The 24,032-nt window shown below is 47.6% G+C and overlaps 2 protein-coding genes across 5 annotated transcripts in view; one reads left to right on the forward strand and one right to left on the reverse strand.

Annotated features, from left to right (window-relative positions):
• Positions 1-10,493: 10,493 nt before the first annotated feature.
• On the forward strand, positions 10,494-15,709 carry SOD3 (superoxide dismutase 3). Of its 2 annotated transcripts, XM_019743917.2 has the most exons (3): positions 10,513-10,647; positions 12,124-12,231; positions 14,323-15,709. In XM_019743917.2, exon 3 carries the CDS (start codon positions 14,339-14,341, stop codon positions 15,068-15,070), a length of 732 nt encoding a protein of 243 aa, XP_019599476.2. In that variant the 5' UTR covers positions 10,513-10,647; positions 12,124-12,231; positions 14,323-14,338; the 3' UTR covers positions 15,071-15,709. The 2 variants fall into 2 exon arrangements, with proteins under 2 accessions (XP_019599477.2, XP_019599476.2); XM_019743918.2 differs by lacking the exon at positions 12,124-12,231 and having other exon boundaries at positions 10,494-10,647.
• A 7,259-nt stretch (positions 15,710-22,968) lies between these two features.
• CCDC149 (coiled-coil domain containing 149) overlaps positions 22,969-24,032 on the reverse strand; it is a 98,498-nt gene continuing 97,434 nt past the window's right edge. For all 3 annotated transcript variants that reach the window (XM_074321903.1, XM_074321918.1, XM_074321912.1), the window contains one exon: positions 22,969-23,597. In XM_074321903.1, the coding sequence (XP_074178004.1) occupies positions 23,167-23,597 (431 nt within the window). In that variant the 3' untranslated portion in view covers positions 22,969-23,166. The remainder of the gene's footprint in view (positions 23,598-24,032) is intronic.

The following is a 24,032-nucleotide window of genomic DNA, read 5'->3' on the forward strand; positions in this document are numbered from 1 at the left end:
TCTGCCCCCTGCAACTAAGATTGAACATGGCACCTTGAGCTGAGCTGCCGCTGAGCTCCTGGATGGCTCAGTTGGTTGGAGCATGTCCTCTCAACCACAAGGTTGCCGGTTCAACTCCCGCAAGGGATGGTGGGCTGTGCCCCCTGCAACTAGAAAACGGCAACTGGACCTGGAGCTGAGCTGCGCCCTCCACAACTAAGACTGAAAGGACAACAACTTGAAGCTGAACAGAGCCCTCCACAACTAAGATTGAAAGGACAACAACTTGACTTGGAAAAAAAGTCCTGAAGTACACACTGTTCCCCAATAAAGTCCTGTTCCCCTTCCCCAATAAAAATAAATAAATAAATAAATAAAATATTTTTAAAAATTTGATTTAAAAAATATATAAAACCATTTAAATGATTTTTATTGTGTCACTTTTCATAAGTTATGTTTTTAAACAATTTTTCTATATCATCTTAGCTATTGAATTTATAAACATAAATTTGTCCAAAATATTTAATTAACCTGAGGGTAGCTATAAGACATGAGGTGCCTTCTTTCATTTTTCATGTTAGTAATTTGGATTTCTCTTTTATTAGTCTTGTTAGAGCTTTATCAATTTTATTAATCTTTCCAAAGTATCCACCTTGACTTTAATTTCTGTAATATTTATCTGTTCTCAACTCTATTGGTTTATGATTTTTATTAGTTCTTTCCTTCTACTTACATTGGGTTTAATTTGCTGTTATTTTTCTAGCTTAACATGTAGACCTTTCAATTTTTTAATATAGACATTTAAGTTATATATTTTCCCCTAGTAACTGATTTGGCTGCATCTCACAGATTTTGATATGTTGTTTCCATTATGATTTACTTATAAATATTTTCTAATTTCCCTTATGGTTTCTTTTTTGACTCATGTTAATTTGGTCATTCCGGTTATGTACAGGAAAGGGATTGTTTAGTTGGGTATCATATAGTTGGGTATTTTTCTGGCTATCTTATTGCTCCTGATTTCTATTTCTATTTCATTGCAATCAGATAACACAGTATATAAGGTTTTAATCTTTTTAAATTTCATGAAACCAGGATAGAATAAAATATAGTCTATCTTGGTGAACATTTTATGAAAACTTAAAAGAATATTTATTCTGCAATTTTTGGGAAAATATCATTTCAATCATATTGGTTGATAGAGTTCAAATAATCTATATGTATACTTACTGATTTTTTGTCTATTTCTTCTATCAATTAATAAGAGGGTATGTTAAAAACGTCCAACTATAATTATTAATTTGTTTATTGCTCTCTTTTTGTTTAATATATTCTAAAGTCTTGTTAGTGGGGGTATAAACATTTAGAATTATTGTTTTCCTGATAAATGTGCCTTTTATCATTGTGAAATGTCCAGTTGCTGTCACGATCTACAGCAATTATCTTTGTCTTGATATCTACTTTGTCTGATACTAATATAATCATGCTCATCTTGTGCTTAGTTGTTTGCATGGTAAATCTTTTTTCATCCTTTTACTGCCAATCTGTCTGTCTTTATATTTGATATGTATCTTTTACAGGCAGCAAATAACGCTACTCAGCCATCATTGAAATAATGAGAGCTATCACATAGAAATCTGAATTTCTGACCTCTTTTGAGAAATAGAAGATCTGGCAATAATAGGCTGTGTTCCCATATGGTCACATATGGTTGAGCATCTGTTGCCCCTTATAGATTTGGCATGTTCTCTGCAGTTCCTATTCTTCTCCATTGTTTCCCAGGAATGGGGGGCTGAATTGCCATTTTTCCATGAGTTGTTGTTCTCACAGGAGATATATTTCTTCAGGTAAGTATCTCCACTAAAATGGGAAAACAACATGTAGATAAAATGCTGTGTGTTTAAAGACAAAATGGAGGCGACATATACCTGGCCCACTTTATTCATTATGTGACCTGTTTGGCCTCCATTGACATTTGAGCTTCAATTTCTGTTGTAGTAAATATTCAAGTTCTGTTTGCGATTTTATAACTTTGAGAGTTAGACTTCAAAAAAGAGAGGATGGTTTCAGCCCGTGCATAGGCATGTTCTTTTATAAATGGCTGTTCTGTCCTTGTAAATGCATTTTTAAAACAATTTCAAGTCTATACTGGTGTTTATATAATGAATACATGCTCACAAATGAAAATTTAACTTTATTCTGGTCAATAATACCCAACCAGAACCAATGATCTGATTAGCAAAACATGTCTCCATAAGTAAAATAAAATAAGTTGAGCCAACAATTAGATTCCATCTCTTCTGCTCTGGCTTTTGAGGGAAATAGGCCAATGAGAAATAAACTCCTGCTTCTCATGTAAGTTTTGTGAAGAGAGACCAGTGTGAAAATTTTCTTGTGCTTAGCTATACAGAAGTTGGGAGAAACATTTAAAAAGTTCCATGTCTTGGGTGGGCCTTGGATGGGGCTCCCAGCAGTTCCTATTACATCCCCTTTGGGAGGAGGCTATCCGAAGACCCAGTCCTATCCCTGTGTTCTCTCCAGGAAGGGCAAGGTGGCATCCTGCACAGCGGGGCCAGGGCCTAGAGCACACTGAGGAACTGATCGCTTTATAAGATTGCTCCAAAATTCTATGAAAAGCCATTCAAAATGTTCTACTAGGGCCATTGCACAGAACCTCTAATCTTCTGATGCTGCTGCTCTGTGGCTTCCCTCTCTGGGGAGCCTTGGTGGGTAATGGTGATTTAGAGGCTGTGGTGGGAGTAGTGGTTCATTCCACTTCAGACATCAGTTAAGAATGGCCAGAACCATACTGGACTCATTTTCTGTGTACGACACTTGGCTGCTTTCCTGACTCTTTCATTCCCTGGGCCTTGAATCTGAAGCTTTTGAATCCTGTAAGTATTTAGACTTCCTAATTCATTTTCTAAAATAGAGGCTGAGTCAAAAGACCTCTCTTTCCTTTCTAGTCTCTTCCAGCAACAATTTTCCATAATCTTAGGAGTAGAGAATGTTCTATCACCTCTGTCTCTGGACTCTATTCTTTACATGTTGTGATGCTTGTGTGTTTTCCACATGTCCCCTGGGGTTTTTCTGCCCAAATTTTCTGTTCATTTGGTCATTCTGGTGGTGTACAGGAAAGGGACTGAGCCAAGCTGGTTATCTGAGTAGGGAGAGTGTTTCCTCATTATGGTGACGTTGCAGGGTATGTGTGTGAGAGGGTCAGCAGGGGGAAGGTGAAGGGATGGTCAGTGGAGCCTCAGAACTGATGAAGTACAAGGTCACCAACCTGAAGACTCAAGTCCTGCCTCTACACCTAACAGGTGTGACACTGGACAAGTCAATTAAGCACGTGGGCTCAGTTTCCTCACCTGTAAAATATGGGAGTGACATTAGGGAGGATGCTATGGTCCCTCATATATAGGTCTCTCCAGGTAGACTATGAACTGCTTACGGTGAGGCCATGCTTTCCTCATCTTCATAGTCACAATGCCCATTGTGGGTCTGGCACATAACTGTATCTGTTAGGCATACACTTGGCTGTAAGTAACAGAAACCCACTAACAGTGGGACACCCTGAGGTTTATGTTCTCCTATTACGAGATTAGAGCTAAACTGGTATTGGCACTTTTTTCCCCTTCAGTTTTAATTTATTTTTTCAATGAAGTTTTTGAGGACCCAGGATCTTTTCATCTTTCCCCTCCTCCATCCTGTCCATGTTGGTTTTTTTGTTCTCATTCTTGTCAACTCATAGTCTCCAGGTGCTTGCCATATTGCTAGCCTTTCAGGGCCTGTTTAAGGGCAAAAGGAAGGGGAAACAGGTGGCACCAACCATTTCTGTCCCTTTCATAATGAAAGTAAAAGAAATCCACATCAAGTTATGTCTCATTGGTTATAACTAGATCACGTGATCACCACTAGCTGAAAGTGATCCTGGGAAAGCAAGTCTGGCTCCCTAGCTTCTATAGTGAAACGCAGCAAGAAGAGGGGTAGATGTGGTTATGGGCTTAACAGATATTTTAAAATAAATATGACTAGAAAGTAAGCTGAAAATGCTTCTCTTTTTTCAAGTGGAATGTACCATGCAATTATTTTGAGGAAATCAGTACTACACTGGATATGCTTTTAGGTGACTCATACTGCTATCTTGTTTTTATATGGTAGAGCAGAAATGACTCAAGCTTTCTCTGACAAGTACAGGAAGTGGCACTGGAGGTAGGGTCAAGGTCCATGAAAAACTTAGCTTGAAGGGATTTCATTTTAGTGTTTTCCTGAGAGAATAGATAGACACTTTACACACACTCCCTTCCAGCCAGAAAAGACATTGCTTTCATGTCCTACCATTGGTCATTCTCCTTACATAGCCATGTGTAACCAGTTAAGAAGTTCCTGGTTCTGACTGGTTTTTAGTCCCTTCTGATTCAAACACATTGTGACATTTGAATGGGAGGATGACATGTACATAGGGGAAAGGAAAATTGCCAGAATGTGACATGGACACAGAAAGCAATCTCTTTTTCAATGAGGCAATGTACTATTAATGCAAATGAAAAGGTGTATGTACATTGCCTAACAAGTACTTGGCACACAAGAGGCATTTACTAAATGTTAGATGTTATTACTTTATTATTATTAATAAGCATGATGCTTCTTTTCTCCCTGCCCATCTTGCCAAAAAGAATCTCTTTTCCCCCATGTTATCCAGATGTGTTTGGACAAAAACACAGGATCCAAGATTGAATCACGCCGTTCCCTGGCTCTGCTTCCATACCCCAGGGGGTTTCTGGAAGAACCCTGGCCCAGCAAGACACACTTGAGGTTTTCTCGGGCATGTCTGAAGTACTCTAGTTGGGTAAACTGTCATCACACAGAACCTAGCCTTTCCAGGAGGCAACCTGAAACCCTAAGTGTTGCTTTCAAAAATTTTCTGCCTCATGGAAACCACTTTAGTTCTTGGTAGACGTGAATTCTATCGGTTTTCTAAACACAATGTAAAGGAAGATGTTTACAACTGTATAAAAGAAGTACAAAATCCTCTAGTAGAGACCTCTTCTACATAGATAGGAGTACTTTTGACTGTCTCTCCTAATACAGCTGCTTTACAATACTCGGTTGATTTTCTGTTGTATTGTACTTTAACAGATATGAAAAGAATGGGAGGTCAGTGGTTTAGTGCAAGGCGGTCACTGAGGTTACAGAGATAACTACGGTGTGTAGACTTACCTGTTGTTTCTTTTCTTTGATCTCCTCTTTAGGCTGCGAGGTAGTGAAATGTCATGATTATAGGGCCGGGATTAGGAACCGGAGAGCCTTGAGTTTAAATCTTGATTTTGCTGTTTTCTAGCTCTGCATCTTTGGGCCCATTACTTATTCTTTGTGAACCTCATCTCCTTTTCTACAGAGTGAGCACCTTAAGAGCCATACCACAAAAGCATTGCAAGCACGAAATAAAATACTAGACGAGAAAGTGTTTTGTGAAGTGTTAGGTTGCCAGTTCAGAAAACCCAACCCAAACATCGTAAACAAAATGAGAATGTACTGACTCTCCTAATGAAGAGTTAGAGCTTCAGGTACGGCTAGATCCAGGGCTCAAACATTACCCATCGGGTCCAGATTTCACCCTACTTTTATTCTGCTTCCCTCCACATTGACCCTATCCTCAGACAGGTTCTCCCTTAGTGGGAAAACGTAGCTGTAAGAACTCTAGTCTTCTTTGTTCAGTTCAAGTCCAGGGGGAAAGAGAGGATACCTCTCTTCCAACAGTCCCAGCAAAAGTGTCATTGCATTTCACTGGCTCTGAGTGGACTATCCTGGATCCAATGCAACATTGTGATTGGTCACAAGCCCACCTCTGGAGCAAGGGGTGGAGTCAATCCTCCCTGCATGGGCTGAAAGTGCAGTGGTTTCCAAGAAGGACACAGGGGTGCTACTACAAAGGAAGCGGGCATGGATGTTGCTAGGGGTGAGAAAAAAGGCGAATTTCCTCTAGAAGTCTATAAAAATGACAGTGAATATAGACTTTGTCATGCAGGGTGTCATGAGGGGTCTCTGGTCCTGCTCCCTGCACAAGAATGCAGGATATGATGAGGCCAAAATGGAACACCAACGGAGCCATAGATAAGGGAGTCATACCACTATAGTCTCACTGGCGGCTGGGTTGGAGACACAGGAAGCAGGAGCCACGTGATCTGCAACCTGCCGTCCGCTTCTCTGCCAACCAACCAACCCCACTTGCTAGCAGCAATCTGCGCTTGCTAGCTCAGCCACCATCTGCTGCTTGTGTAGCCACGGCAATTATATTAGTGGCCAATGGCTCACTGGTTACAGCTGATGGCCATCTGATCATAGTTGATGGCCATTTATTACCCGAGCCAGCACCTTTCCATGTGAGGCCAAGAGCCTGGAAACTGCACTCCTGGCTCTGTCCCCACACTCTACCCCTATAGGGTCTCGCCTCACACTCTACGTGACAAGTGTCTTTGGCGAGGGGCCCTGTGCGAGGAGCCTGGAGGTGAATGCAATATCCTGGACACAGCCAGACTCTCTGGGCACAGCCAGGGTTTCTCAGGGCACCACCAGTCCTTCTGGGCACAGCCAGACTTCCTGGGCACGGCTGGGGTCCTCAGGGTACCATGCTGGAACAATAATGGCTCACAGCCAAGGTGCTTACATATTCTCAATGGTAGCCAGTCGAGACACAAAAGCAAACATGCGCCTGCACCCCAACAAGGGGTCTTCCTGCACCAGCCTCGCTGGTGGCTGGTCAAGACATAGGAAGCAAACATCTGCCAGTTCCACTACATGGTGGTACCTTCCCAAGCAAACAGTCAAGCGGTCCATCAAATCAGGGATGGAAGGCAATTCCCCATAGTCCATAGTCATTCACCAGGGCTGTGCGCTGTCCCATCATTTGCTCTCTCTGCAGGGAGAGGGCTCCAAGTCCTCCCCAACCTGGGGGTGAGGGATGACCCTGACCTCACCCACATCTCCCACTGAGGACTCAGCAAGCATTTCCTCCTGGGACTACAAGTCCTGCATCAGGACTGCCTTAGCAAGCACCTCCCAGCCCACAGGGCTACAATTACCTTCACTTTCTCCAGCGTATGCTGGTCGGAGAACCATCGACATCTTCCCACCCCCTCAATGGGGGTCCAGCTCTCTGGCAGCTGCTCCTCCTGGTCTTCCTGAGATGGAGGGTTCATACACACAAACTGCTCCACCGCCCTTTGGAGAGCTTTGGCTGTCACCGTACCCTGCTCACTGCGCCATGTGTCATGCAGGGTGTCATGCAGGGTCTCTGATCCTGCTCCCCGCACAAGAATGCAGGATATAGTGAGGCCAAAAAGGAACACCCACAGAGCCATAGATAGGGGAGTCATACCACTATAGTCTCGCTGGCGGCTGGGTTAGAGACACAGGAAGCAGGAGCCACATGATGCACAATCTGCCGACTGCTTCTCTGCCAACCAACCCAACTTGCTAGCTGCAATCTGCCATGCTAACTGTAACCCGCTAACTGCAATCTCGCTTGCTAGCTCAGCCACCATCTGCTGCTTGTGTAGCCACGGCAATTATATTAGTGGCCAATGGCTCACTGGTTACAGCTGATGGCCATCTGATCATAGTTGATGGCCATTTATTACCCGAGCCAGCACCTTTCCATGTGAGGCCAAGAGCCTGGAAACTGCACTCCTGGCTCTGTCCCCACACTCTACCCCTATAGGGTCTCGCCTCACACTCTATGTGACAAGTGTCTTTGGCGAGGGGCCCTGTGCGAGGAGCCTGGAGGTGAATGCAATATCCTGGACACAGCCAGACTCTCTGGGCACAGCCAGGGTTTCTCAGGGCACCACCAGTCCTTCTGGGCACAGCCAGACTTCCTGGGCACGGCCGGGATCCTCAGGGTACCATGCTGGAACAATAATGGCTCACAGCCAAGGTGCTTACATATTCTCAATGGTAGCCAGTCGAGACACAAAAGCAAACATCCTCCTGCACCCCAACAAGGGGTCTTCCTGCACCAGCCTCGCTGGTGGCTGGTCAAGACATAGGAAGCAAACATCTGCCAGTTCCACTACATGGTGGTACCTTCCCAAGCAAACAGTCAAGCGGTCCATCAAATCAGGGATGGAAGGCAATTCCCCATAGTCCATAGTCATTCACCAGGGCTGTGCGCTGTCCCATCATTTGCTCTCTCTGCAGGGAGAGGGCTCCAAGTCCTCCCCAACCTGGGGGTGAGGGATGACCCTGACTTCACCCACATCTCCCACTGAGGACTCAGCAAGCATTTCCTCCTGGGACTACAAGTCCTGCATCAGGACTGCCTTAGTAAGCACCTCCCAGCCCACAGGGCCGCAATTACCTTCACTTTCTCCGGCGTATGCTGGTCGGAGAACCATGGACATCTTCCCACCCCCTCAACGGGGGTCCAGCTCTCTGGCAGCTGCTCCTCCTGGTCTTCCTGAGATGGAGGGTTCAGACACACAAACTGCTCCACCGCCCTTTGGAGAGCTTTGGCCGTCATCGTACCCTGCTCACTGCGCCATGTGTCATGCAGGGTGTCATGCAGGGTCTCTGGTCCTGCTCCCCGCACAAGAACGCAGGATATAGTGAGGCCAAAAAGGAACACCCACAGAGCCATAGATAGGGGAGTCATACCACTATAGTCTCGCTGGCGGCTGGGTTGGAGACACAGGAAGCAGGAGCCACATAATCCGCAGTCTGCCGTCCACTTCTCTGCCAACCAACCAACTTGCTAGCTGCAATCTGCCGTGCTAACTGTAACCCACCATGCTAACTGCAATCTGCGCTTGCTAGCTTAGCCACGGCAGGTATATCAGTGGCTAATGGCTAACCAGTAACAGCTCATGGCCAACTAGTCACAGCTGATGACCATCTACTACCTGAGCCAGCACCTTTCCACGTGAGGCCGAGAGCCAGGAAACTGCTCTCTGGGACTCTGTCCCCACAGACCTTAAAAGAAACAAAAGTAGGTTAAATGAAGAAAGGACCACTTGATACAATAGTCAAGAACTTACATAAAATTATTATTTCAGGAACTGAATGAAAATATAGATTTTTTTGTTTTTTGACTGGATGAAAGATTCACAGAGAGAAACCAGAATGTTGTGGGGTGGGGCCGGGTGAGAGGCAAGCATCTGGATCTCTGAAAAGTTGAGGAAAACTACGCCCATCAGCAGAATGCAGAGGGGCAAGGATTGAGCAGATGAGGCTTCAGTGTTTCAGTGAGCCAGATGGATGGATGGTGGGGCCGAGCGGCTGGAGTCTCTGAATTTCCCAGGAGTCTCTGAGTTCCCAGAAGTTGCTGAGTTCCCAGAAGTCTCCATCTTATCTTCCAGAATGGCTGCCCCCGACAAAGATCTTTAGTTTGAGTTCTTCCTGCCAAGCACTGGTTCCCAAACCTGGCTGCTCACTAGAATGACCAGCTTTTTGAAAAGAGAATTCCAGGAAGCTCCTGCTGGCAACTGACTCACTCAGCCTGGGGTGGGGCTCAGAAATCTGGATTTTGAACAAGCTTGTCTGCGGCCAGGACTAGTGTATGTGTCTCTAGGGGCCCCATCCATCCCTCCCCAGCTGCACTCCCCACTCTATACTGGATGGATCTGTTGACACTGCTGTTCCTTCCCCAGAGTATGAACCCCCAGAAGACGAGGACTCGTGCAGCTTTGGGTACCCGGCACACGGCGCAGTACGTGGCGTGGACTAGCACCCACTAAATGTTTGTGGAAGGAAGGCTGGAGGACACACAGGCAGGCAGACCGGCTGCCTTTTCCCATGTGGGCTTTTCTGGGAAAGAAAAGCTTTTATTTCTGGCAGAAGCTGCTGTGAATGAGCAAAGATCATGGCAGCAAAAGAAGAAATGCCACTGGGGAAGGAATTGGCTCAAGATTCCCCCAGACCACATACTTTTTAAAAAGACTCCTCCTTAACTTTAGTAAGTGACAACAACAGTGATGACAACGATTTATGACGGCCTCCGTTGGCCAGGGACCAGTTAGCATTATATCCTCGTTTTTCAGATGGGGAAAGAGACGCACAGGGGGCTGGTCAGGAGCTCGCCATGAGGAGAGGACACAGCTGGGAGTCTGCAGCCTGGCTGTGCAACTGCTACCCCACCCGCCGCTGACGTCTCACAGGTGTGGCAGCACGGTTCTGGGAAAACATCAAGCATATCTGTCAGGTGCCCATTTGCATCATAGAAGCATCCAGCAAAAATAAGTCAAGAGTTGAGGAAATCGGGGGAGAGCAAAGGGCCTCTCAAGAAAGAACCCATTGTTTACCTCTCCAAACAGGCTATTTTCTGTCTAGTTTTTATTCCCCTGCTGCTGCATGCTGAAGGTCACTGGCTACGTCTGCACAAACTGGTGAAGTCATGACAAGGAATACTTGGCCAGGGAACCCGGGGCTGAGGGAGGAGGAGACAGAGGAAAAGTGTGTGAAGCAATTCAACAAGGGCCAGCCTGGCCTGCTTTCCCTCCCGAACTGGCCCAATCACCTTCTTTCCTCAGGGTGACCACTCCCCTGGGCTGGCTTTGTCACACAGCCACAAACAGCCAAGCCTCAGGAGTCAGCCTGCATTCCTGCAACCGAGTGGCTGGGTCCTGCTCCCCATTTCTCAGGCGGCAAAGCTCTCTTGGAAGAGCTGGAAAGGTGGGTGCCAAGTTGAGGTTCATTTCGATTTCTCAGCATGTGCTTGTTATAAATTTGAAACCAGGGTGGGGCATTGGGCCCATTCTTGGAAAAGTATTTGCTCATCTTGAGAGAGAAACACACTGAATGATGGAGCCTGGCTGCTCCAAGAGAGGTGGGAAAGGGGTGAGGAAGGCCATGGGGAGAAATAACTGTTCTCTGGGTCTGCAAAGGCCAGCCTGAGACGACTTTAGTGTTAGGAAGAGAAATCTGAGGGAGGAAGGCTGTCCTTTCTGGATGTTGCATGGTTCGGGAGGCAGGAGCTACTGAAGAAAGCCACCTGCTTACGGGAGGCACAGAGGGGAGGGCCTGGCAGCTCAGGCTCACAGACAGGCTCCTTCTAGGAGCGAGCCAAGGAATTAGAACACACCAGACGTCAGGAGAGCTGCCACCTTCCCAGATCCAGGCCCAGGAAGGAGGCACACACTTGGTGACCTCCTTTGTCCCCTTTCTCTGATCATCTTTCTTCCCCTCCAGACCAGGCACACAGCAGGCCCTGAAAAAAACCACTTGGTGACCCACAGCTCAAACTAAGGGGGAGACGGTCCAAGGACGATGAGGCTTATGCAGGCTGGCCTCAAGGGACAAAAGCCAAAGGCTTAAGAAACAAGGAGTCAGAGTATACCTGGGGTTCAGGAAGAATTTTCTTGTTGTTAAAAGAAAAATATCTCCATAACATGTTAATTATTACCCAAGCGTTCCTGAAAATGAACAGTCTGTTTTTGCTCTGTGTTTTCAAGGAAGAAATTTCCAGTGGGCAGAGGCCTCCTGAAGAGCAGGACTGCCTCAGAAAGAAGGGGGTGGTCCCTGATGATGGGAAGCTTGAGGCCCAGGACTGGCCGGGATGGTCCCCATTCCCGTCGCCAGTTCCTGGGGCTTCCGCGTAGTCAGCCACACCAGGCCATGTCACAAGTGGTTCCCTTGATGTCACTTTCTGGGCTTCTCCTCCTACCTGCCACTCTTTGGAGGCTTTCCTAGGCTGCTCCTCCTCCCGTAGCTTCAACATCTCTTAGCTAATGGGCCTGAAATCTCTATCAGTAATTTGTGTCCGATTGCTAAGAAAAGAGCTGTCATTTACTGAGAACTTTCTAGGTACCAGACTTCTAGGTACAAGACTCTAGGTGCCTTAAATGAGAGCTGTTCAGTGTGGGTTTGTAAGCCTGGGGCTTGGTTTCCACTCTTGCTCTCTGCTGTTATTGAATGTGTAACTCTGGGCAAGACACTCGCCTCTCTGTGCCTTAGTTTCCCCACACTTCAGGATGGGGGTAACAATGATACCACCCCGCAGGGTTTTCGTGAGGCTCATATGAATTAACACATGCCAAGTGCTTTTAACAGTACCTGGCATGTGTGTTCAATAAATATTAGTAATCCTAATTGTTTCTTCTAAGCCTCAGAACAAGCCTCTAAGGGAAGTGTTGTTATTCCTATTTGCAGATAAGAAAACTGAGGCACAGAGGAGGTGGCGCGTGACTAGAGGTCGCAGTCCAGCGTTTTCTCCGCTACTCTGCAATAAAAATAACAATCACAGCTAACCCTGAGAAAGTAAGTGGCAGTCGGGCTTTAGATCTAGGCAGCGAGCTTCAGAATCCATTCTTTTAATCATCCTACTAGATCGCCTTTCTGTAAGGGTGATGGAAAGAACCAATACTCAACCCTGGCATTGACTTTTAGGATGGCACCTGCTTTGGGGTTGGAGAAGGCCTTGGAAAGTGCAGGTGACCATCAAACCAGTTCTTTGAAGGCAGCACTGATCCCTGTGGGCAGACTTAAAAAAATGTGAAAATAGCCCGGCATGTAATATCTTATTTGATCCACGCCATGATGCTTGGTGATATTACTGGCCTTATTTTACAAGTAGGTGAAAGAAAGTCATTCCTGCTCTCACGATGTCCCAGTAATTGTATGGGCTTGGGATTTGAATCTGTCTGATTCTAAAATCCCTAGCTGGGTTACAGAATCTTTGATGGAGCCATTTGTTGTTGTTTTTTCTTTTTTTTCTTTTAAAAGTTCCTGCCCACTGAATCAGAATCCTTTAAGGCAGGGCCTGGGCCTCTGATTTTTAAGAACCAGAACCTGATTGATGTGCAGCCAACACGGAGAACCCTTCCCAGCTACAGCACCTCTTCCAAGTGCCACAGTCCCATTTCCAACCATCTGCTCAACATCCCAGCTGGACACTCCCCAGCATCTCCTCCCTCTCCCTTCTTCTCAGGGCCTGAGGCCACCATCCATGCACCCAGTCACCCCTGCTGGTAACTCAATCATCCTCAGCTGCTCCCCCTCCTTCCCTCCTGCCAGGCCACAATGTCTGCCCAACCCATGCCCTCCTCTACGTCTCCTGCCTTCACCTTGGAAAAAGCCTTCATCATTGCTGGTTTGGGTTACTGCAACAGCCTCCTAATTCCTCTCCCTCTGACTGTCTCGATTTTTCCTTCTCTGTGTCTCCCTAGGCTATTTCCATCTCTTCTGTACTCTCCATCCACAAAGTCCAGCTCACATCCTCTCTCCTGCCAGACTTAAGGAACCAAATAAAAGCTATCTCATCATCCACTTTTCTGCTTAAAAACTTCCACCAGTGCAAGCCGCATAGCTAATATCCACACTTAGCACAGCAAAGCCCCTTGGTCCCTGGCTCAAAGTTCCCTCTTGATCTTCGACTCCTCTGGGGTGACACAGGCCATGTTCTAGCCATACTGAATTTCTCCTCTACCCCCAAAACAAACTGTGTCCTTTCACAGCCAGTGAACATGTCACGTTGTGCCTCCTGCCTGAAATGAGCTTCCAACCTGGCTTGGCTAAAAAACTCTTACTTGTCTTAAAAACTCTTACTTGTCTTGTGAGACTCAGCTCAAAAGTCACCTCCTCTGGGAAGCCTTCCTGGAGTTCCCCAGGGAGATGGGCACTACTTACTCTGTCCTTCCCTAGTACAAGGCTCCATCTGCAATCACAGGATGGAACTGGAATTATTTGATGACATGTCTGTCCCTCAGTGAACTCCTCATTCAACAATCACATATTCAGTGTCTCCTACTGCCAGGTGTAGGCCCAGGTGCCGGGGATACTAATGAATAAAAGAGAGTTTCTATCTTAAAGTCTACTGAGCATGGCACAGAAGAGGGGATAGGGTACTTCAGAGACAGGGCACAGGGTGTGCAAAGCTGAAGAAGGCGGGGGCAGCAAGTCTTAGGCATGGCTGTAAGGGAGGATGCTTAAAGAGAGTGGCAGGGGATGAGGCCGGGAAATGAGCAGCGGGAGGCGATCTGTAAGGGCCATGAGATTTCCCCTCATGTGCCCTGAGACATCTCCCCGCCCCTCACACACACCAATTGCCCTGAGACTTTCCAAGCATGAAGACAGGATTTGAGAGGACCATGATTAGATGTGTGGATCAGAAAGATCCCTGCGAGTGTCTTGAGATTTTTCTGTCATCCATCTTTACAAGCACAGCACTTAACACAGTTCCTGGAACACAGCAAACCCTAGAGAAACATGGGCGGAGAGAACAAGTGAATGCACGCTGGGCGCGGACGCCCCTCTGGCAGGGATGGGTTAGATCAGCGACCTGGGGTCGCTGAGATTCCCTGTGTCTGAAGACTAAGCCTAGCTCCGCCCCGCCCCCGGGGGTGCCCGCAGGTGTCCGACTCCAACCATGCTGCCGCTGCTGTGTGCCTGCTTGCTCTTGGTGGCCCGCGCCTCTGGCGGCTCAGATGTTTCATCCGACGCCAGTTTCAATACGGAGGAGCACATCCGAGACATTCACGCCAAAGTGACGGAGATCTGGCAGGAGGTGACCGGGCGGCCGGCGGCGGGCGGGGGCGGCCCGGACGCCACACTCTACGCCGCCTGCCAGGTGCGGCCATCCGCCACTCTGGACGCCTCCGAACCCCAGGTGACCGGCCTCGTGCTCTTCCGGCAGCTGGGACCCGGCGCCCGGCTCGACGCCTTCTTTGAGCTGGAGGGCTTCCCGGCTGAGCCCAATGGCTCCAGCCACGCCATCCACGTGCACCAGTTCGGGGACATGAGCCAGGGCTGCGAGTCCACCGGGCCGCACTACAACCCGCTGTCGGTGCAGCACCCGCAGCACCCGGGCGACTTCGGCAACTTCGCCGTGCGGGACGGCGGCCTCTGGAAGTACCGCACCGGCCTCGCCGCCTCGCTCAGCGGCCCGTACTCGATCGTGGGCCGCGCCGTGGTGGTGCATGCGGGCGAGGACGACCTGGGCCGCGGCGGCAACCCGGCCAGCCTGGAGAACGGCAACGCGGGCCGTCGGCTGGCCTGCTGCGCGGTGGGCTGGAGCGGACCCGCGCCCTGGGCGCGCCAAGCGCTGGAGCACACGGAGCGCAAGAAGCGGCGGCGGGAGAGCGAGTGCAAGGCCGCCTGAGTGCACTCCACCCTGCGGGCGGCGGTAGAGCCCTGATGCTCCCCAGACCCCTTCCACGCCCCGACACCCCTCCAAGCGCCCCAAGACCCCGACCCCACCTTGATTTTCTCCCTCTGCTCCCAGAGACACCTTCTACCCTGAGGGTCTCTCTCACTTCTGCCATCGCTGAGGTCTCCCCCCAAATTCCCTCCACCCTGAAGTCTCCAGCCGTGCATGCTGAGACACCACCCTCCATCTAGAGAGCAGCCCTCAACCCTTGGAGCCCCCACTCCGAGCTCTGAGAACCCGCAGAAGCACCTCCCCTACACATCTACCATAGAGCCCACCTACCCTGAGGGTCTAGACGCTTGAGGTCCCTTGCTACCCTGACACCCCTACCCTCATGAGTCCTGAGATATCTCTATGCCCTAAGGACCCACCCCACCCCTTAGGATCCTCCTAGGTGCTCCTGAAGTTGCCTAGGGTCTTCCCCCGACCCCCCAACCCACCTATGACTAATATGTGCCCTGCCGTTAGGCCCCCATGCCCAGAGTCTTCAGCTGTTTCTGGCCCTGGACACCCTGTGGAGAGCAGTTCCCTTTGGGGGTTGTTGGGCAATCTTCGTGTTGCACATTAAAAACTCAGCAACTCAGTACTGCATCAGGGCCTCGGTTACTTTGTTTGTTTGTTTAGGCTTCTCTCCCGGGCTCAGTTACTATTTGGAAATAGCAAAGATATTTCCCAAATCCTGCTACAACTTCTCCTTAGCCTTCTCCCCCATTCTGCTGTCAACAACGTTTAGTCACTGGTTGTCCTGAGAAGTGAGAGAGAGAAAAAAATCAGCTTCCTGGGCTACATCCCAGAGCTGTGGAACCCAACAGGAGAGAGGGAAATCTGTTTCCAATAAGCTCCTGGTGATTCTGGTACTGGAGCCACCGGCCTGGCCTGAGGTGAGGGCCACCTTATCTGGGTCCTGTGGCTTCTCACGTCTGCCTCTCAGTGCAACCTCAGGTCCATTTTCCCAAATCGTGGAAACAGGGCCAGTGAAAGTGTCACTGGGCAAGTTACAGGGAGTTTGGTGTTGGCATCTGAAGTTATCAGCCTTCTCCACAACCAGGACAATGCTTTCCTTCTTGACACGAAGGCAGTTGGAAGCAGAGGGGTCCAAAGGCAGGCTAATTTTGAGTGAAGGCTTGTTGGAGTTTCAGCCTCTTTTTGAAAATTATAATCTGTACACAGACTATGTCAGTTTTGTGTCTCCATCTTCACTTGCTGAATAAAAGTATTCATCATAACTTTTTAACCTCCTGGGGCAGACCCACTTGTTAGCTGCCACTTTTCTGCCCTGGTCACTTGGGGGCAGCTTCCATTTCTCCCAGACTCTTAAGGCAGTGAGTCAAACTGAACTTTAGTCAGAAACTCATCCCCAGTGGTTACTTTTACCTCTTACAGGGACTAACTTGTTGTTGAAAAATCTTCACTTGAACCCGAGCAATAACCAGAGAAAACGGCTATTGCCTGGTGACTTTGCTCCACCAGCAGGTTCCCACTAGTTTGAAACATTGACTTGAACGGTACAGGTCAGCACAAAAAAGAATTATCAAACTGAGTCTTTAAATATCTTGATCTCAAATAGATATGTTTGCCTATCACCACAATTAAAAGTTGTGAAACAAGGCAGCAATTACATAGGGACACACAATGGAAAGGAATAAAATACCAAATGTGCCATCTTCGACTCTGCTGCCCAGTTTACAGGTTAATTCAAGATCACCAAGGGAGGTATGGACTTATTTTTCAGAAGGAGGCCGGTACTTTTCATCACTTATCTTCTGTCTTAGTCCATTTGGGCTGTTATCACAAAACACCACAGACTGGGCAGCTTAGAAACGACAGAAATTTATTTCACAGTTCTGGAGGCTGGAAGTCCAAGGTCCTGGTATCAGTGTGGTTGGGTGAGAGCCCTCTTTGGGGTTCCTAGCTGATGATTTTGCTGTGTCCTCACATGATGGAAGGGGCGAGGGATCTCTCTGGAGCATCTTTTATAAGCCACTTATCTCATTCATGAGGGCTCCCCCTCATGACTTTGGGACCTCACAAAGGCCTCCCTATCTACTGCCAACATCTTTGGGGGTTGGGATTTCAATATATAAATTCGGGGGGGGGGCACATTCAGAATAGCACCTATTCTTAGTTTCTTTCTTCACTACCCTCAGCCTTCCTCAAATGAAAGAGATACCCTAGCAGACATACTCCTTTGTGTTCTGTCCATTAATGGGAATGGAATTGATAAACCATTCTGTGGGGTTCCAGAGCCAAGAAAGAGAGAGGAAATAATAGAAGGACAAATTACAATTCACCGTGAGGGCAAAGGAATGCAGATAGCATAGTGGTTGACAGCTCAGGCTCAGTGGAAGGCCTGTTCGGAATCCCAGGTCTGCCAAACTTACAAGCTGTGTGACCTGAGCAATTTACTTCACCTCTCTAGGCCTGGGTTCTCTCATCTGTAAAATAAGACTATCCAATCGGATTATTGTGAGGATTAAATCAAGTGCTATTCATCAGAGATGTATAGCATAGCAAAAAGACCTAAGGATCTAATAAGTGCCTAATTAATAACAATGGCTAAGGTCAGAAAAATACCTACGAATGGATTGGACTACCTTATAAGGTAGTGAGTGTCATGCAACTAGAAGGATTCAAGTAAAGAAATGGTTGTTACCTCTTAGGTTTGTAAGAAGGATTTCTGCATCCATTAAGAGGCTGGCTGAGAGAAACTCAGTGATCCCAATTCTTGCGGGGAGGGGACTTCAGATGAAGAAAAGACTGTGGACCATAAAGGCAGGCATCTGGTTCTTGGCACGGAACCTGATGTGTGCCCCCAAATGTGCCCTTTGGACCCCACTTGGCCCCTGGAGGCTATTTTTACCCCTTTCCTCTTACAAATCTATTTTGTTAATCTCTTTACACTTGCTGTTTTGAGTTCCCAGCCAGCTTGCTAATCAGTTTGCCTATTTGACTCACAGGGTTTGCATTTGTCACTGAGACTTAAACACACACTTGTTTTGATTTCTTTTTGTAAAATTAGAAGCATTTGATGTAATGACTCTACCTAGACGCAGCTGGTAAAGTGAGAATAATGCTCAAGTTTGCACAGTTTAAACACAATGTAGACAATAATTAGAAATGCTATCTTTAGATGTTTAGGATAAGCTTTTTCTCAGAATTGCAGTGAATTTTTTTCCGAGTGGGGCTTTTCAGTGCATATATATACAGAAACACTAAAAACGTAAGAAAATAGAGCAAATCAGTGAATGCTTTGGTCAACTTGAAAGACTGCAGGAAATAAACCAACTGATTTTAGATCTGGTGCTTTTGACTAAATGCATAAAATCTTTACATTCTCCATAATTTTCATGACTAGCACATGATCTAATAATTTTAGGTAACAGATTGTAACTGTTAAGTTGCTACAATATGCTAGAAGGAATGCTCAACCTATGCTTGGCCTTCAGTGATGGTGGAGAGAGAGAATGACCCAAATAATAAAGATAATTAATCGTCTCCATCAGGAAAAATACCACATTTTTATGTCAGGTAGCTAAAATGATATAGTTATGACGTATGATGATCGTAGACGCCAGTAAAACAAGGTCTACAAAGGAATAGAAGTTACTTCTTTCTTTAACTAAAAAATAGCAGCTGGCTTGCTCTTTTTTTTCTTTTTTTTTTTCAGCCAATTGTTTTAAATTTAATAGGCTATCACTGGCCTCAGCTAAGTTCCCAAAATATATTCCTAGGCTCACATAGATTCCAGAAAGTCAAATTTGTCAGTATTATGCAAACATTCCCCATGTATCTTAAAAAGAAAAAAAATTCTCATTTAGTAAAAAGGTGGAATGAAATGTAAGGCAGCATATCAATATCTATCATTTTAAATTGCCTTCATGCTGTATCAACTTGTTTTATTTTTGTGAGCAATCATAATATCGAGAGACGGGTCCTCCTTAGTTTTTCTGCTTCTCATTTTTAATTAGATTGACTCCTGAGCTCTCTCCTGCATCTCTCTGATCTTCAAATTTTTCTCTGTTCAGAAAGATATCTGGAAAAAACGGAATATATTAAAGTAGGGAGTTAAGGGGAATCCTTTAGCTTTTTGATATCCTAAGTTATCCTCAATATCATTAAGGAGGAAGATTGTTCTAAATGCAGGCTTCCAGAATGAAAGTGGAGGGCAGAGGGAGAAGGTACTCAAATAGAGAACACTTTCAAAGAGAAGTGGGGGACCACGCCATACACGGGGTTCCAGGAAAATGATCAAGCCAGGAGAACGTCCCATTTGTTTGGAGGAGCAGAAAGTCAAAAGGGGCAAAGCCATGCTGTCATTTTAAGGAGGGGAGATGGCTCCAAGGAACAAGTAGCTGGTCTTTGAAATTCCTTACAGAGGAGATTGAATCTTTTATGGCGCGTGGTGAATTGGGGTGCAAATGCTCCAGTAGGAAAAACACATCCGAAAATGCACTCCAACATGTGAACGACTGATACCAGATCCCCACTTTAGCACTTCACATCATGCTGGTGGTGTGTGTGTGGCAGGAAGGGCACAGAAGGGAAACCATGATGGGAAAACGAATTTAGCTTACTTACGATGGCCAGCTGGGAGGAGGTTCCAGCTCAGATTAAGCTGGATGCTCTCAGGAGCCTCTCTGCTAGAGACGTTTGGGGACTAGCTGTGCAGGGGAAGAAGAAAGGGGGAGGGGGAGAAGAAGGTGGGCAGAGGACGCTTGGAAAGGAAAGGAGTGAGGGATGAGAAATGCCTGCTTTACAAAAACCAATCCATTTCCACAGGCCTTAATTAAAAGAACGACAAACACTCATACGTAAAAATACTCACCTGAAGGCTCTCAGGTACGGAGCAATCACAAGAAATGCAGTGTGTGCAAACAAGCTTTCATTAAGAGACCTGTCAGCTCTGTTTCATTTATCCAGACTGTTCTGCATTCTGCTGGCAACCGAGCTGGAAAAATAATGGAAGGACAGACACACTTGACGAGGTAAACAAAGGTGGGAATGTTCCAGCTACAAAATAGGACAGATGATAAAGAAGCTAGGGAAGAGGAGATGAGATGGCGTTTTTCTTAACTAACAAACCAACAAACAACGACGACCACCCCTCCCCCCAACTCCCCACTCATCAGTAACATAATATTCTGGCTTTTTAAGGGGAAACAAATCAAACAAAAACAGACATGTGGGGTTCAGAGACAATGCTGTTAGTGGCCTACTCAAATCTATTCCCACCCTGTTATTCTTCTCAAGACCTGATTTTGTTTTCATGATCACCCTTTTAGAGTCTGCATGTCTAGGGACAGGGCCCCTCCCCAATTCACAGTGTGATCTTGGTGAACCTCAATCTGTCACATAATTTCATCACCGTTGCCAGGGATTGGTTTAGACCTAGGCATGTGACAATTCTTACCAGTGAAATGTGGCAAGAACTGGGTGTTTTGCACTTACACACACACACACACACACACACACGCATGTATGTCTGTGCACACACACAGGGGGAGAAACTTCCTTCTGCTTCTGAACACATGTGTGAGAGAAGGTGATGCCTGGAACGGCTGCAGCCATCTTGTTAGCTTGAGGAAGTAGCCAGTAGTGAGGCGGGCAGAGCAGAAAGATGGAAACCCAGATTCTTCATGGATTTCTTGAATGAACCAGCCCTGGCTGGAACGCCCTACTTCTGAAGTTCTTGTTCCGCAATATGATTCATTTCCCTATTGCTTAAGTTTCTTAAAGTGTGAATTATAGCTGAGAATTCCTGACACAGTGCTATCTGGTGAAGGAAGGAAGAGAATGCTGCACACTTTTCACAATGACTCTTAGCACGACAAAAGGAAACCGTGAGTGATTGCTGAAACTCTCTTTAATGTCTGTGGACCAGAAGAACCATGTTGGGTTGGGATAGCAGAAGTGGGACAATGTCACATGCATGAATGTGACAGAATCAATTCATTGGCTCCAATGCCATCTAATAACTCCCAGGCTGACTGTAAACAGTGGAGGTTGTCACTCCCTACCCCCTCCCTGCCCCCAGGCTCTCTGGCGCTCACGGCGTTCCTGTTCATGATGGAAGAATGTGTTGGAGTTTATTATAAGCCCTGCTCGCCAGAAGGTGATGAACGGGCCCTAAAGACGTGCACCTGGCCGGCTATGTGTCAAAACCAGAGCTTCTGAAGGGAGAGAGTTTTCTTTTTATTATTACTGTATTAAATCTGGCTGTGTTTTCCTTTGGTGGCTCTGGCGTCCTATGCAGCAGTGTTGAACATGTGCAGACAGTTAAGGCCTAGTGCAGCAGGAAGGTTATTTCTGTGGCTGCTGGGCTGTGCACACTGTACAGCTGCAGAAGCGGCCTCCCTGGAGGGGAAGCTGAGGGGGTGAACCTGGCGAGGGGGCAGATGCTGGAGCACAGAGGGAGGAAGGGGGCATTGGGGCCAGGCAGGCAGGGGCAGGTGGCACTGGGGCAGGTGGGGCATCAGGACTCGGGCATGCTCCCGTTCCTCCAGTGGGATTGGCCTCTGGTGAGTGGCAAGAAGTGTGGAGTGTGTGTGTGGTAAAGGACTGGGCCTTCCTGTCTGCAGTTCCCCTTCATTCAACGGGAGCCAGCGCTCCTCCTCGGCTGGCAGAGCGATGCCAGGAGATGCAATGTGGTGGGGAAGGTGAGGGTGAGCTGGCCACCCATGTGCACACTGCACACATGGGTTCACAAGCCCGGTATAAACAGCCGACGTTGAGGATGAATTTTCAACCCTTGCCACCTTGGGAGCCTCTCTTTCTCCTGCAGGAGTCCCTTGAGGGAATGATTCTGGTTCTCAGGGCTGTTCTGAGCGTTGGGATCGGGGATCAGGTGTCCTGGGGAAATGAATTGAGCTCAGCTCAAAGCAAGTTCTGTCGTTTGATGAGCCTTCAACTTTCTGTGGTGCCAGAAGCGGCTGAGAAAAGCTAATTTATTCCCAAGGAAAGGACCAGGTAGGGTTGACCACTCCCTCCTTTCCCACCCTTGAAGCTAGTACTGGTTTCCACATCCCCATTACCAGGCTGTAACAAAGTTATTTGTGTCTTGTCTTTAAAATCCCTGCTCCTGGCTGCACAGAGGACGCAGCCTTACCACTCGGTTGGAGAAGTGAAGGGTTCCAGGTTTCAGGCGGTATGGGAAACTGGATTGGCCTTAAGCAGCTATATCTTGCCCCAACCCCACATGGCCATCGAACCTTATATGCAGCACAGGTTGCATGAGAGAAGCAGCATTTCCAGGTTCTGGCCCTCACTCATCTCATCTCAGAGACAAAACCCAAAACACCCCTGGAGTCCCCTTCCTCCCTTCTTATCCCCCCATCAATCCAGGTCGATTAATCCTCCAGAATTACAGGCTGGAAAACTCAGCTGCAGCAGTCAGCACACAGGTCTCCACAGGGGCCATGGATTGCAAACCGGAAGCCCAACCTTCTGAGCCTGCTTAAGCCCCTTTCCACCTGCCAGTCGGTGCCATGACAGACAGTACCGCACGCAGGCAGGATGCCAAGAACACCCATGATGGGAGGTCCTAGCAGGCCCTGACATGATGAAGTGGAGCGGTGGGCCCTCTGGACCCATTACGCTCAATTACACCTTTCTCTCCAGCCGCCTACCCGTTACAAAGACAGAGATCTGATTAAAAATCCCATTCGTTTCAAGCTCTTCCCATAATTTTGATCGACAACATTAAACGCTAATAGAATAACATCTTCTCTCTAATAAAACAAATGCTGACAGAAAGACGGATGCCGAAAACCAGCCATATGGCGGACACAATTCTGTGCCTGGCCATGCTCACAGCAGTGCATCTTCGGCAGAAAGAGATGACACTGAGAAGCTTGAGGACCCGCATTTAATAAATCAAACTGTGCTGGCATCATCAGAATATTCACAGTTTGCAACGGGATCTGTGTCTTTTCTCACTTGCAGACTTAGAGGTGTTTTAGGAGAAAGCGACTTCTGTGAGCTGTTCTGATGGTAGTTCTTTACTGTCCCCAGGGCCTTCCGCGTGTCATCGTGCCAGGTCCCTTTCCCCTTCATGTTTTCAGAGTGCTTTGTGGGCCTCCACCCTCGGGGGTCTCCTTGCCATTTTCCATGGTGGAAGCTTTGGCTTCTGGCTGGCTGGACTCACAGGAGTCTTGGCAAGATTTGGGGAGCTCCCCCTTGGAGGCCAGGCCCAGCTGGGACAGCCCTATCTCATTCCTGTGACCCGCCACAGGACTCTCTCTCCCGTCCCCTTCGGGTTCTGCAGCTGCCTGTTCCTCCGTCAGTTTCATTATTTCCCTTCCGAGCCTGTTTACGTCTTCTTCCTCAGAAGGTAACTGGGGTAATGAAGGATGAAAGTGCTTGTGTTGGTTCCCGTGGCTCTGATTTGCTGGGGAGTTGACAGCGGGCCTCCCAGCATCCTCTGGTGCTGTCAACACGTCGGCAGCGGCACAACTTTCATCTCCTTGCTTCTGAACCTCCCCTGGAACAGACGGAGGACAGCATCAAACCTCTGGCTGGAAGTCAGCCCTCACTTCCCTCTCCTCCCAACCTCCTGCCCACTGTCGGGGCCTCTGAGCTTGAAATGCGTTCGGGCCTCCTCCCCCATCCCGCCTTGCTGAAGGGGAACACAGGACTCAAGTTCAAAAAGAAAGCTGCAGGTACTTTTGTGATTACTGTGTCGTTAAGGGAGGAAAAGGGAGCACCTGGGCCAGGCTCAGAATCCACCCTTTCCAGGCCCCTGGTTTCCTCCTGCCTCCCTCTCTCTAGCGTGGCTCCTTGTGCCCATTAAATATTTAAGCAGAGGACAAAGGTTTTGTACCGTCTGTAGATCAGCAAAGACCTGGGGCTCTTTAGAAATGAAAAGAGGTTCTGTTTGCCTTCAGGGTGGAAAACAGAAGCAGCAGTTAGGGAGGAA

This window comes from Rhinolophus sinicus, linkage group LG02, assembly GCF_036562045.2.
Source record: "Rhinolophus sinicus isolate RSC01 linkage group LG02, ASM3656204v1, whole genome shotgun sequence".
In the NCBI taxonomy this organism is placed as follows: domain Eukaryota; kingdom Metazoa; phylum Chordata; class Mammalia; order Chiroptera; family Rhinolophidae; genus Rhinolophus; species Rhinolophus sinicus.

Coding starts and splice junctions, on each gene's coding strand:
- SOD3 (XM_019743918.2), top strand. CDS start 14,339: ATGCTGCCGCTGCTGTGTGCCTGCTTGCTCTTGGTGGCCCGCGCCTCT.